Source organism: Limulus polyphemus, unplaced genomic scaffold (assembly GCF_000517525.1).
Source record: "Limulus polyphemus unplaced genomic scaffold, Limulus_polyphemus-2.1.2 Scaffold806, whole genome shotgun sequence".
NCBI classification, from domain to species: Eukaryota; Metazoa; Arthropoda; class Merostomata; order Xiphosura; family Limulidae; genus Limulus; species Limulus polyphemus.
Window position 1 is genome coordinate 177,838 of NW_013666416.1, and position 14,009 is coordinate 191,846.

Sequence of the window (14,009 nt, forward strand, 5' to 3'; positions counted from 1 at the left end):
TTATAGATACTGCTTTTGGCACGTTGCGTTGGTTATATTTATAGGCATGTGGAGTGTTTTTCAAAATTTCAGTATTACGAAACAATACTGACGCTAACACAAGCATTTACGAACACACACACATTGTTGATTCTTACTCTCAAGAATCTTCTACAACTTTGGAGAATAGGCGGGAATTTCGCAATACATATTTAACAGTATAAGTTATGTATGTTTCTAAATATAAATTTAATCTAAACAAACGTAGATATTAAAATAAATATATAATAACAAATCCGTCACAGTGCCCACTGACTAGCTAAGTTTGTAACCTTTACCTCCTCCTTCAGAGTGAATGAAAGAGACCTTTAATCCCAGGAGCATGTCCAGTCTGTAGTTACTACTGGTTCCTTCTTCTAATAACCTTCTGTTACAGGTTCAGAACAAAACTAAGCACTCTGACCTTGCTTAGTTATGACTATGCCTGAGAATCTGCATGCCTCCACAGGTTCTGATGCTACTGTCTGGCTCTCATAAAATATATAAATATTATTAATGGGTGTCCAGGATGAATAGGTATCCTGCTGTGAAAAATTCCTTTTTGTGTGACCTGATTTACTTCACTCTTTTCTTCCATTAATTCACTCCACGACTTTTAAGGTTCTGGATTTTAGTCAAACTCTGCTAGTTCACTTAATATGTTTTGTGGGCTAGTTTGTTAACTTCTTCCCTAAGAGACTTGTTACTCTTTGGGAACCAATGTTCTTTATGTCACTCTAATTCCCTCTTTAATTCAATATACGTATTCTGGATTTTAGTATTTCAGAGGTAAGTTTATCTTGTGTGAATTTTACATTTTTAGAATTGAAATTAAATTAAAACTGGAATTGAATACATTTCCTCCCACTTCCTCAAAAGTGGGAAGAATGTCTTCACAGCTGCAAACAAAGGAATATGGTTTATAATGGGAAATGACTTGTGTTCTACAGATGCATGTAAGGTAAGTTACATAAAAGAGTGGAGAATTCTGGAAAAGTTGATATATATTTTGCATTGCTTCAAGGACATTCATATTCTGAAGTCTAATGGTTGTTGACAGCATTAAAGTAACTCAATAACAAAAAGCTTTTAGTGTTTTGGAGGTAAGTACCTGTTTGAAATTCATCTTAATTCTAAACATGTAAAATTTTATGTAACTAGAGAAACCTCTATAAAACTTAACATCCACACTCGTGGAAAATACTAACGTAAATGTATGGACATTCCCTACCCCTATTGAAAATGTTTGACTTACAAGGATATATGAATGTTTCCCATCATTGAAAACTTTAAAATGAATGTTATATTTTTGTTTTACTCTTCTCTACCTTTTTGTATTTATGTTACTGGAGTGATGCAACTTTCATAAGTAGATAAATTATTTTTCAGTATTGAGTAAAAGTTGTGACTGGTATATAATTTATAAGAGTTTCAATCATGTTAATGAAATTAATATCAGCTGCATCATATTTTGAAAATTTGTGCCACCATGTACAAAAAAACTTATGAAAGATTAGTTTAACATAGTTTGATTTGAATATTAAGCCTTGTTACTAGGAGTTGTATTCCATACACATTAGCTAGATGTCTTTGCTAATCACTGCAGTATTCCCTATAACTTTATTTATACAAGTGGTTGTTTGAAGTATAAATTCCTCTAAATGCTAATAAGCTTGAAATCTGAATTGAATCGGTCTTTCAAAAAATAAATGAATTATATTACACGTAAAAATTAGTTTTAATACTAATACTAAGAATAAAATAAAAAGTTGTTAAACAGGTATTTTTTATAACAGGTTAGGTACCCTGATAGGATAACCCTCATCAGAGGCAACCATGAAAGTCGACAGATTACCCAGGTGTATGGGTTTTACGACGAGTGTTTACGGAAGTATGGGTCTATCACAGTTTGGAGATACTGCACTGAAATATTTGATTACTTGAGTCTGTCTGCTATCATCGATGGGAAAGTGAGATTTTAAGATTTGATTCATATTCATATGTTATTAAACTGTATGCAACATATAGCCAACTAAAGCCATCTGACCAATATTTGTTTTTGTTTTTTCTTTATTAATCATTGCCTTACAAGCATTTGTACAATGATTTTGTTTATGAATTTATTTTATAAATATTCTAACTTTTTTCTCACATAAAATTATAAAAACTGATCATCTCATGTGATGATACTTATGTAAATATTCTGTTATACCCAGAACTGCACTGTAATTCATAACCCTGTAGTGATAACAAGCAGCCGAGTGTTAGTTTTCTTGAAACATTCATATATTCCCTTTTTCACAAAAATTATAGACTAACTTATAAAATACTTGACTTACCATTTTTTTCTAGCTTGTGAAGGTTATTTTAGTACAGCTTATTTGAAGCAGTTGTGGAAATGGTTTACAAGTTTTCAAAACACAGCAACAAATTTTATTTTCTTAGATTTCAAAAGTATTTTTAGTTCTCTTGGGAAATTTTGATTTATGGTCACATTATTCCAATTACAGATATTCTGTGTTCATGGAGGTCTGTCCCCTTCAATTACCACTTTGGATCAGATTCGAACAATAGATCGAAAACAAGAAGTACCACATGATGGCCCCATGTGTGACCTCCTGTGGTCTGACCCTGAAGGTGAGAAATTATTTAATGATGTTTTCCCATTTAAGCCTATAATATGGGTGAAACTTGAATGTTATACCGTGTTTAAGGCTTTTCTTGAAGAACACATAAACCTGTTTAATGATTCTGGTTTTATGATACACTAGATTCATTTCTTTAAAATGTTGTAAGTCTATGATACTATATGTTTATTATTTGTTCATTTTATCATAATCACAAGTTCAACTATTGACAAGGATAAAAAAAAACTTTTGAAGTTGTTTCCAAATAAGAAAATGTTTTTTACATTTCTTCTTTGAATAATTTAATACTGTTGTATGGTAAAAAAATTGTTTTGAATTTACACTAATTGTTGCAATAAACGTGATCAAAAAATAAACTTCACCTTTGCTTACAATCTTTGAGAACAGGTTGATATGAAAAAGTTCCATTTTTGTGAGCACACAGTTTATGCAGTTATTAACAGGTTGTTTATCACTCATTACATGTACTTTTATACTGCAATTACACTAATTGTGATTTTGAAGTAGAGATGATGCTCAGGTAGAACAATAACAATAAAATTAACTGTTGAAACCAGGGACTATTTATTCCGAAACACATTTGCCTCCTGTCACACTGTAGCTTTATCCTGATGAAAGGTTCTCTTCTTTGCCCATCTAAGCATTGGTATGAATTCTACCTTGCTTTCTCCAGTCTATACCCAACTATATTGCCCCTAGTGATTTTAATCTTGTGACTCTCTCCACCTATGTCAGTGCAACCTTTATACCCGATCTTGATATAAGATTCCCATTATTCTTTCTTATTGACTGTTTCTCAAAGGCAAAAAATTATGAAGATGGTCTTACATATTTACTGTGGGTTTCTCTTCGGCACTATTACTATATTTTCAACATTTTCTTTTGAATTATTTTAGATCTTTTTCATGTAGCCTGAGTTTATTGTTTATTTCCTTGATTTATGATAAAAAAAAATTTGGGGGGAGTCGTTTTCTGAATATGAATACTCACATGCATGTTTCAGATATGGAGTCAGTCGCCTAATGCCCCTTCTCAACCACCTCACAAGTCTTGCATAAAGAGGTAGAGTCTTACATGTGGTCTGTTGCTTTTTCTCTTGTTGGCTCTGAGGTTGAGTTGGTGGGAAATCAAGGCTGGATTAGAGTGAATTTTAACTCTACTTTTTCAGCACCTTCCTTTGCTCAGACAGCTACTCCTGAACCTCAGACAAACATTCTGCCTTCTGCACCCTTTTTGCTATGTTTGTAATGTTTTGAGTATTTCTCTTGTGGCTTATGAATCTTCACCCTCTTTATTGGTAGAAACTAGTTCATCTGATTACCTGGTCCTTCTACCTTTGCCAGATATTGCTGTGCATGCAAGGAGATTTGCAGATGAATTGAGGGATCGTGCTGCCATGCCTTGTCCTCCTCGTTTATTGGATCAGCATGCCTTGGCTTTCCATTGCATGGAGAACCCTTATTTGGACTCTCAGAGGTTAGACCCTCCACTTCCTATTTGGGGCTCTAGACAAGATCCACTGTTCATCTTAATCTCAGTTTTTCCAGAATTTGTCTGTCACTTACAACAGTTTTGCATTTTTTATCATATTTACAATGTTGTCCAAGGATAATCATAGATCCCCTGTTCAAATTGGACATTTTTCATCCAGCAGTCAGCATTCTTTGACTTCATGCCTGGCTTTTATGCAGCCATTACACGACACCATGGATTGACATCTTGAGTGGCGACTTTAATAAAAAGTTCCATTCAACATTCTTCTTTAGAAGTTTATCAAAGGAAATGGTTTACTTATTGTCAATGGTCTCTCAGACACTTCTTGTGACACTGTACCATATGTCTCATAATTTTTAATATGGTTGTTTGACAAAGGTTTGGCGCCTTTGTCTATTGCCTTTTATAAGGCTGCCATATCGGTTATTTTTTTGTTCTTCTAAGGGAAAAGTTTTGCATCCCCAGTTTTGTGATTACTTTTAAAGTCATTTCGGGTTATCTGTCATCATTACCCTATCTAGGTTCCTAAGTGTGATATCACAGTGGTTCTCCATGCATTAACACATCCATCTTTTGAACCTTTGAGGTCATTTGCATTATATTATCTTTCACTTATAACATATTTGCTTCAGTTATTGACCAGAGGGCATCAATATTCAGATGTGTTTGCGCTTCATGTTCACAGGAGACTGTACCACTACAACTATGTTCTGTTGTATCCAGGCAGGTCCTTTTTACCTAAAAATGCAGCAGCTAGGGAAGGAGATAAGGCTTACTCTCCTATTCATCTTCCCTCCATTTGGATCTGGATCGATTTTTATGCCCTGTTTGGGCTCTCTGATGATATGTGACATGCACTGAAGCATTTTGGGGCTCACGTCACTGGTTATTCATCCATTGGGATCCTTTGACCAGCTGGATTTGTCAATTGGTTCAAATAATTTACTCTAGTCTTTCATTGGAAAGCAAAGACTATTTATGGTCTCATCTCAAAATTCAACATATATCAATGTCTCTGGAAGCTCGGTTGCATTGCCCACTGGAGATAATTGTGCAGGCTAGTATGTGGACCACACCTACCACCTTTATATTGCACTATTTGCAGTATTTAGCAGATGACTTTCAGTTAACCCCCAGTGGCTATTCTACACACCCTGGCCCGATTGTGACAGAGGTAACTTCATTCCTTTTCAGGGACCTTTTCATCATTCTCACTTGGATCCTACTCACAGGTGAGTGTTGCCTGGTCTGGTATGCTTTTCCAAATCTGCACTAGCTACCAGTAGATTAATAACTAAATTTCTGGTAGCAACAAGCTCTTGAAATGGGGTGTTCCATAAGACTGCCTTGGCACTATCCATGTGTTGAAATATAATATACTATACTAGACTATCATGAGTAAATTATAAAGGGACTTTGCCCATCTCTACTAACCCCTGAATTGAACAAATCGGGTTTTTTTTTGCTTTTCAAACTAGGAAATATGGTTCACCTATTGCAATGTCTCTGGACCATCGTTCCTCAGGACTCCCCAACATGAGTCCCCTCTCTCTCTCCTAGTGGAGCAAGGGAGTCCTTACCACATGCTATACTATTGATTTGATCCAAACTTGGCATGCACCCTTCCAGCCCACTGGGAAGGGACATAGAAATGTGATCCATATTTGCCCCCCTCCCCAGGGCCTGTACGTCTTTCCTGTGCATTGAATGGAAACATCATCTAGTAATGTTATTACTTGCACATGAACATCTAAGAAACTATAACTATATAATATTTTGAATGCCTTTTTTACATCATTTACAACATATTACTCTGCTAGCTTATCTGTTCAGTACTCACCCCCTCCCCCCCATTGCAAACAAACCTTTCTAAAATGACTTCATCTAATAGTGTGTCTCTATATTAGCGTAAGCACTTGAGCTAAGAAATAAAAATGATCTTCATAGCACACTGTAACAGTGTACTGGTTTAATGAAAGGCATTTTTGTGAGGCTATGGAATAAAATAGAATAAAGAATGCTCATAAGTATTTCATTATGTCATCTGACCTCCACCAAGCCATCTAAAAATCTAAATCCTTTTTGTAAGTCAACAAATAATCCACAATGAATTATTTTATCTTCTGTTTTTTGTTGTAATCTTTTAAGTCTAGTGCTTCATATTTACATCCATGAATTATGTCGGCAGTGTCCAGTTCTTGAGAATGCAATATTCTCTTTATAGTTGCCCTGCATGATATTTATTATTGCTATTATTTTGGCAATATAACCAAAGATTTTTCAATTAATTTCTTTCATATTTCCTGCTTTCAGCTGTTGCTATTGGACTGCTCACTGTTTTCCTTTTGAAATTTGTCATGTTCCTCAACCTTAACTGCTCTAAGTGGAACACTAATTTGAGCAGTATGATGAGTGACATTTTCGTTTCCAAACACAGTTCATTTCTCAATTCCATGCATAATACCTCTACAGTATTATTCCTTGGTTGCAATCTCGCAGTCTTGTTATTCCAGGTTTATTCAAAAATGTAAATAAATTAATTCCACACATATGAAAATAATTAATCATGTCTCTAAGTTGAATGATGCAAGTTATACAATAACATAGATGTTTGTACTGCCATATGTTCTAGGCATGCTACAAGTACAAACATTTTACAATAGTAAAATGTTTTTTGTTATTACTACAAATGTTTTCATAAAACATGAAATGTATAATATTTGCTTACCTTTGTGTAGCATTTTAGCACAACTCTTGAAAGGTCTTTTTCATTTGATTTCTTACCCTTTTAGAAAACATTTCCATCTACTTTTAGTTTTACTCACGAATGTGCGTGCACTTTCTTGGGTGGTAACATTGTAGCAACCAAAATTGATACTAAAGTTCTGGTTGATTTCTAGCAGTTTATACCTTTATGGTTAGATTTTTAGGTAGGCATTCATCAAGTGATATTATAGTTGTACGAAAGAAGCCCAGGGGTGTTTATAATCATCTTGTAGTACCTTCATGTAGAAGGTATACACCATACAGACAATACATTTTAACAGCAAATCGTTTGGCCATAGCATAATTGTATATTTTATTTCTAGTACTTCTGAAATAGTAAAATTTCACTTGATAGTATAAGTTAATTTTAAGTTTTTTTCCATTAGAAAACTTTTCAATTTATAAAATTTTAATATAAAAATGAGGACTAACTCATTTCAAGGGGTGATACAAAAAAACTTGTACGAGTTAATATTAGTTGAGGAATTATCTCCCTGGGATATGTATTGTAGGAAGAATTATAAATGTAGTAATCTAAGGATTGTGAGGTACCACATTGGGACCTTGGTCTGATCTAACAGTATGGTATCATCATTATTCTGATTTTTGTCTTTGTCCTGTGAAAACATTATATGTCCAATCTGCTCTCCTACCCAAATAGTTGGTTATGGTCAACAATGAATACAGAAAATTGTGTAATTTTAAGAACCCATAATGATAGTGAATAAAGATCTTTATTTGTTCACGTGTTTTTTGTTTTTTCTTTTGCTGTCCACTTTTTATTTTATTCGCTACATAACATTTCTGAAACATTGGCTGTTTTGTGGATACTTGTAACTTTTTATTATACATAGTGTAATTGAATAACACATTGACATTCTTGTACATTGGGTGTACAAAGATCATACACTTGTGCAGATAAAAAAAAAAAAAATACATTATAATGATTGTTCAATTGAGCTTACACTTGCTAAGACATCATTCTAATTTATTACCACATCAGGTTGTGGGATGTAATTCCCACCTTCCTCTCCCCATTACCCCCTCCTTTTGCTTCACACTTTCCTTCCCTAAAGAAGGATACCCTCCCTCCTCCCTTTTGCATGGAATCTGCCCAATCTGTCTCCTATTGGGCTGGGTATTCCACTAGTGTGAAATTATTCTTGTCACATTCTTTTGTTGCTGGTCCTTCTGCCACTCTTTTCCTCCAAGCAGTAAGTCTGTGCACCACCTTTCTGCCTATCTTGCCCAACTGTTTGTCATTGTATTCTTGATCTCAACCTTTCCTGTTTTTTGGATGGCCTTTCTCCTTTCCAAGTACCCAGTAGTGTTTCTTCCCTTGTTCTCTACATTATATTCCACTTTTTCATTCTCCTCAGTCCTCCTCACCCAACTCCCTTGCCTGATTGAGACCTGAGCATAGTTTTGCACAGTCTTTTATACCATCATGATGTCATGATTTGTTTCCACCTACTTCTACCCTGTGATTACTGTTATTCTAATGTTTTTCCTATAGATGCTTCTCACAGCCTCTTCCATCACATTTATCTTTCCTCTTCTTGGACTGATCTTTTTTTTTTCTTGGACTTTGACCACTCAGAAGATACACATACTTCTATCTCCTTTCCTTCTGTTTCTTGTCTATTTTACCATTTGTACTTGGCTTGGTTCCTGTGCCCTGTTTAGTGTGCCTTATTATGGACATCTCCCTTTAAAGGTACCCAGTTTCATCTGTCCCTTCCCTGGGACCCTTCTCCTTTTCCCCTTACAGGATAGATCCATTGACTCCTGTATTAACGTGTTTGTCTCTGAATGTGGATGCTTTCAGACTATTTCATCTTTCTTTGCATTTGATTCATCACCTTTTTTCATTCTTATACACCTCATCTTTGCTGGCTCTTGAACAGGTGCTTGGTCTCTTTCTATACATTCATCATCTTCTCTACATCCTTTGGCTGTTTTCTCTCCTGATGGCTTTCAGCTACCACAGGTCACCACTCAACCACACACTATCTCTGAGAGGTGGAGGGCTTTTGTCACATGATGACATCATCATGCAGTATTAGATTAGAGTTGTGTCAAGGTTAGTGCCATGGAAATCTCTTTGGCAGATGTGCTTTGGAAGATAGCTAAATTGTGTGTATAGGTAACTATCAGAAATAAACTTCAGGTGAGGAAAATTTTAACTTTCATCAAACCAATACACTGTTAAAATGTGATTTGAATATTATTTTTGTTTCTCTGTTCTAGTGCTTTCTCTAACATAGACACACATTGCTGTGTCAAGCCTTTTTTTTTTTTGAAAAAGTTTGTTTGCAATGAGGCAAGATAGTCTGACATAAGAAAGTGTAAAGGGATGAAACTGAAGATGGAAAAAGAAATAAGTAGTGAATTGATGTGCCAGAGGTGTAGGATGTTGTAAATCTAGGTTAAATCTTTAGATGCTCATTCACAAATATATTTTATTATTAAAATGCATAACTAACTTCTAATTTTGTATATTAAACCCTCATACAGAAGACAGCAGAGATATTTTCAGTTGGGTCATTCACCATGATTCATTTTGTCTAATTAGAGTAATAAATACCAAGGTTATTCAATCAAAGTGCTTGTACTTTCAGCTTAGCTTACATTAACTAATTGTCCTGATTTTTGCAATATTAAATGATTCAGAATAGTTATCTTGGTTGTTTCCCTAATACTGTTTTTTTTTTTTTATGTTCAATGTATCTGAATATAAAATAAATGAGTTTTTAAGTTAAGCAGACACATTTTTAAATGCATTTTTGATGTTTATGTGGTAAACGTTTATAAATCATTTATAATGTTTATAATTGTGTGCTTAGTGTTGACTTAATTATTACTAGCAGCTATTACACTAGCTCAGAATATTTGTTTTTGTCAATAATTTCTCTCTATACCATGTAAACTGAGAAGAACATACCTGCATTATGTGGACTCTGGCTGCAGTATGGTAAAAAGATGGCAGAACCTTAAAGTAAATGAAAATGTTCTCAGAATTCATATGTAACAATGTTACCTCAGTTTTATCTGGTCCTTAAGTGATTTTTATGACTTTTTTTTTTCAACAGAGAGGTACCTTAAAACAAAATATGTAAATACCCAGAGCTAAAAAAAAAAGTTGTGGTGGTTAGTGGAATGGTATGAAAAACTTTGTGTTTAAAACATTAAGGTCAATGTTATTCAAATGAAAGTATATATATGTCTTTTTTTTTCTTTAGATACACAAGGTTGGGGAGTAAGTCCTCGAGGTGCAGGCTACCTGTTTGGAAGTGATGTTGTTAATCAGTTTAATGCTAATAACAACATTGATATGATCTGCAGGGCACATCAGTTAGTAATGGAAGGATACAAGTGGCACTTTAATGAAACTGTTCTGACTGTCTGGTCAGCACCTAATTATTGTTACAGGTACACTGCTTATACTTTGTTTGGTAGCCAGTGTTTTCATTTTTATTATACTTAGAACTTTTGTAGACTTTTATATGAATGTTGTTACAGAGTACTTAGAACCGTTACAAACTTTATTTGAATATTGTAACAGGTTACATACAACTGTTACAAACTTGTATCTGAATATTGGTAGAGATAGCACAAAATTTGACAATAGACAATTTATTATTATTTTTAATCCTGAATTCGTAACTTACCAAATCAAAATTCTTAAAGTATGGTGGTAAGTTTTCACATAATCAGAGTCAGTAGTATTAATTTTTAATTTTTTTGTATCATTTGCACTTGAATTTAAATAGTTCAAAACCAGCACAAAGAAGTGATTTTCATAAATTTCCAAAATGGTTGCCAAGGTTGAACTATTTTGACATGGTACAATTCCTATTTTCAGTCGAAACTTATCTATAAACCTAAATATTTCAGTACAAACAATAATCAGAGTGTTTAAATAAGAGCAGTAGCAGACAAAATACACAAGATGACATTTAAAAAATGTTTTAGAAAAGGGTACAATGGGTTAGCTTCATTAACATATGAATCATCATTTTCAGCATTCAAGACAACAGCAGTTTTTGCTTTTGCAAAATAAACAAAAGCAATTTTTTTTCTTTTCACTTCTATTTTTTCTTTGTATTCTTTTTCTGGAAACTCTCTGACCTCATTTTCCTTGATAATTTGTGTCCTACATACATTTTGTACATTTTAAAACAGGAAATAGTATAAAAAAAATAATCATCTTTTGGTCCGAAAATGGAAAATATTAGTGAGAGCATGTTGAATAACTTCCCAGTGAAAAAAAGGTCACCACATGATGGATTTGAAGCTCTAATTCACAGCTATCATTCTAGAATACCTTTAGATAATTTGAAAATTTTCTAGATGTTACATACTCTAAAATTATCATCAACCTGTCATGAAATTAAGGTTAATAATACTTAACTGTTAGTACAGGAACATCTTTGAACTTGACAAGCTACTTACTACTTTACACCAAAAAGAATCAGACTTATATGAAAGTTAGGTTTAAATCTTGAAAGAAAAAAAAAAGGATTGTTAAATTAAAACAATCACTCATCATTAGAATCCCTGCAGAAAATTTATGACTTAAAAATACTTTTAAATAAAACAAAATGTACTTGCAGTAATTAAAATTGTCAACAAAACAAAAGTGAAATAGAATTGATGTGATATAAAACTAATAATAAACTGATACATCAAAAAAAGAAATGAGGAAAAAATAAAACAAGAATAACAAAAATTAAATTGACTTTGGTTGGTTTATAGGAATTGTTGAAGACAGTTTTCTTTTTCTTTGGCAGTTTCTATATTTATTGTAGTGATTATTTTACATATTTATGCTGGATTAATTTCATGTCTACTTAGTTTTGCATTGTTTTATTAATAAACCCTTTTAGAGTTTAATTTTTTTAACCTGACAAGCCATGTTGTAATGCAACTACTACTATTTTTTTTTTCAGATTTAATGTGCATAGTTGATATAGCTTTAAAGTTTGAAATAAAACCTAATTTTTAGAGTGTAATTGAGAACTTCAGAAATATTGAGTAAGGTTTTTAAAGCACATAAAATAATTTGACTACTCTTTCTTTATCTCTACATATTAGGAACTTAATTTTTAATTCCTTTTTTCATTGGCACATTTCTGTGATACTGCTTTGATATGAAAACAGCACAAAACCAAATTTCTCTTTTAATGTATATACATACTTTTTTCATTCTCCTTCAGGTGTGGTAATGTTGCAGCAATCTTAGAATTAGATGAAAACCTTCAACGAGAATTTACAATATTTGAAGCAGCACCTCAGGTAATTAGAATGGTAATAAAAATAAGATAGTTTACCAAATAATCCAGAAATGATTTCATCATTTTTATGAATAATAATTAACATTAGTTACATAAAATATATCTATCATGTTTATATATTTATTAAGATGAATATATTTTTCTGAAATATCATGGTGATGGTATAGTCTGTGTATGTTTTTGTATATTAATATAAATGTATAAGACTAGGTAAATAATATGAAATTATAATAGATATTTAAATATTTATTTTAGAATTAAGGATACAAAAATTGTTTTTTTTTTAATATAAATAAGTATTTTATTTATATATCTTAAAATCGAATTCAAAGACACAAAATAAAGAAAACAACTGTCAAAAATTCAATTCAGCTATGAATGGTGTATAACTGTATACTAGCATTGAATATAGTCCATTTCTTTTATTATACACTAATGTGGGTAAGAATCTGCTGTACAACAACAGATAAACACACATGAAATTATTAGAAGGACTATATCATATTTTACCTCTACTTGCAAGCCTCACACGTAGGGTTCAAAATATACTAAGAACAAATATGGGTGCTCAAGCCCACAATGTCCTACGTCTGGAAGGTAGGTAATCATAATGAAACAGTATGATAAGAAGAAAATTAAAACAAGTACTACAACCAAACTTATCTCCCAAGCTTGGCATTTATGCCTCCATAATGGTCTAATGGTCATATCTATATAAACAATATAATAACTCCGTGTGGGTCCTACTTCTGTAGTTTTATTGTATTTTTATGTGTAACACCTTTTTAACCTTGCTGTTGAGATAATTGTGTATTTTTATTTTAAATCAACAGATGCATTGACTTATAAATTCACAGTAGATACAAGAGATTTAGTTCCAACCCAAAATAAAAGTATTCATTTGGCACTGCAAGAATTCTCTGGTATGTGTGGTACTGATGAACTTGTTTTTGAGAAAATAATAAGAAGATTCTTGTATGACAGTTTAATGATTTTTTTTAACTTTCTACTACCAGTATGTATTAAAGTCGTAATAATATTCTAACTTTTTTTGCAGGAAAGTCGAGGAATTCCCACAAAAAAACCACAACCTGACTATTTTCTTTAATTAAACTAAAAACATGGTGTAAGGTTTGGATCTTGACAGTGCTCATGATGGACTTTAAATCCTAGTATTAAGAAGTGGAAGAAATTTGCCAAATACAAAGTGTGTTGAAGCCTTACAGAACTTGTTTCATTAAGGTTACATTCAGATTCCCTTCTGTGAAGACTTGTACAAAATAGGACCAGTTAACTCGTTTTTCTGTGTGTGTGATGAAAGGGAGAAATTGCCAAAATGTTATGTACTGTATAGCAGTATTTTTATTGTGGTTAAGTCCTATTGTATTTTGATTTGTAAGAAACTCAATAATGTATTAAGTCTGACCATAGAACAATTGAATACTGTCATCAGACTTGGCATTTCAACTTTTATTTGTATAGTATAGAAATAAACTTTCATGTATTAACATGTGAGTGGATTTTATTTGGTTCAATTAAATAAAAAGTTTTTTTTATCAAATACATTACTAGTGTAAACTGGTAACTAAATCTGATTTGATCGGATTAATATAAAGGTTTTTATTACAAATGCTAGTTGGTAATACAATGTTTGGGTTAGGATGAAGAATAATATTTGTTATTTCTTTTTTGTACGATGACTTAACAATGGAAAAAGAAATATTGTCACAATTAACAATAATAAATGTATAACACAAAATCAGTGTTAAGAACAATTTCTGAAATC

The 14,009-nt window shown here is 32.6% G+C and overlaps 1 protein-coding gene across 1 annotated transcript in view; it reads left to right on the forward strand.

The window, feature by feature from the left end:
- Positions 1-13,738, forward strand: part of LOC106460635 (serine/threonine-protein phosphatase 4 catalytic subunit) — a 31,767-nt gene extending 18,029 nt beyond the window's left edge. The window contains exons 4-8 of the mRNA XM_013920361.2: positions 1,815-1,988; positions 2,529-2,655; positions 10,169-10,358; positions 12,146-12,224; positions 13,281-13,738. Coding sequence (XP_013775815.1) covers positions 1,815-1,988; positions 2,529-2,655; positions 10,169-10,358; positions 12,146-12,224; positions 13,281-13,331 — 621 coding nt within the window. The 3' untranslated portion in view covers positions 13,332-13,738. The remainder of the gene's footprint in view (positions 1-1,814; positions 1,989-2,528; positions 2,656-10,168; positions 10,359-12,145; positions 12,225-13,280) is intronic.
- The last annotated feature ends 271 nt before the right edge of the window (positions 13,739-14,009 follow it).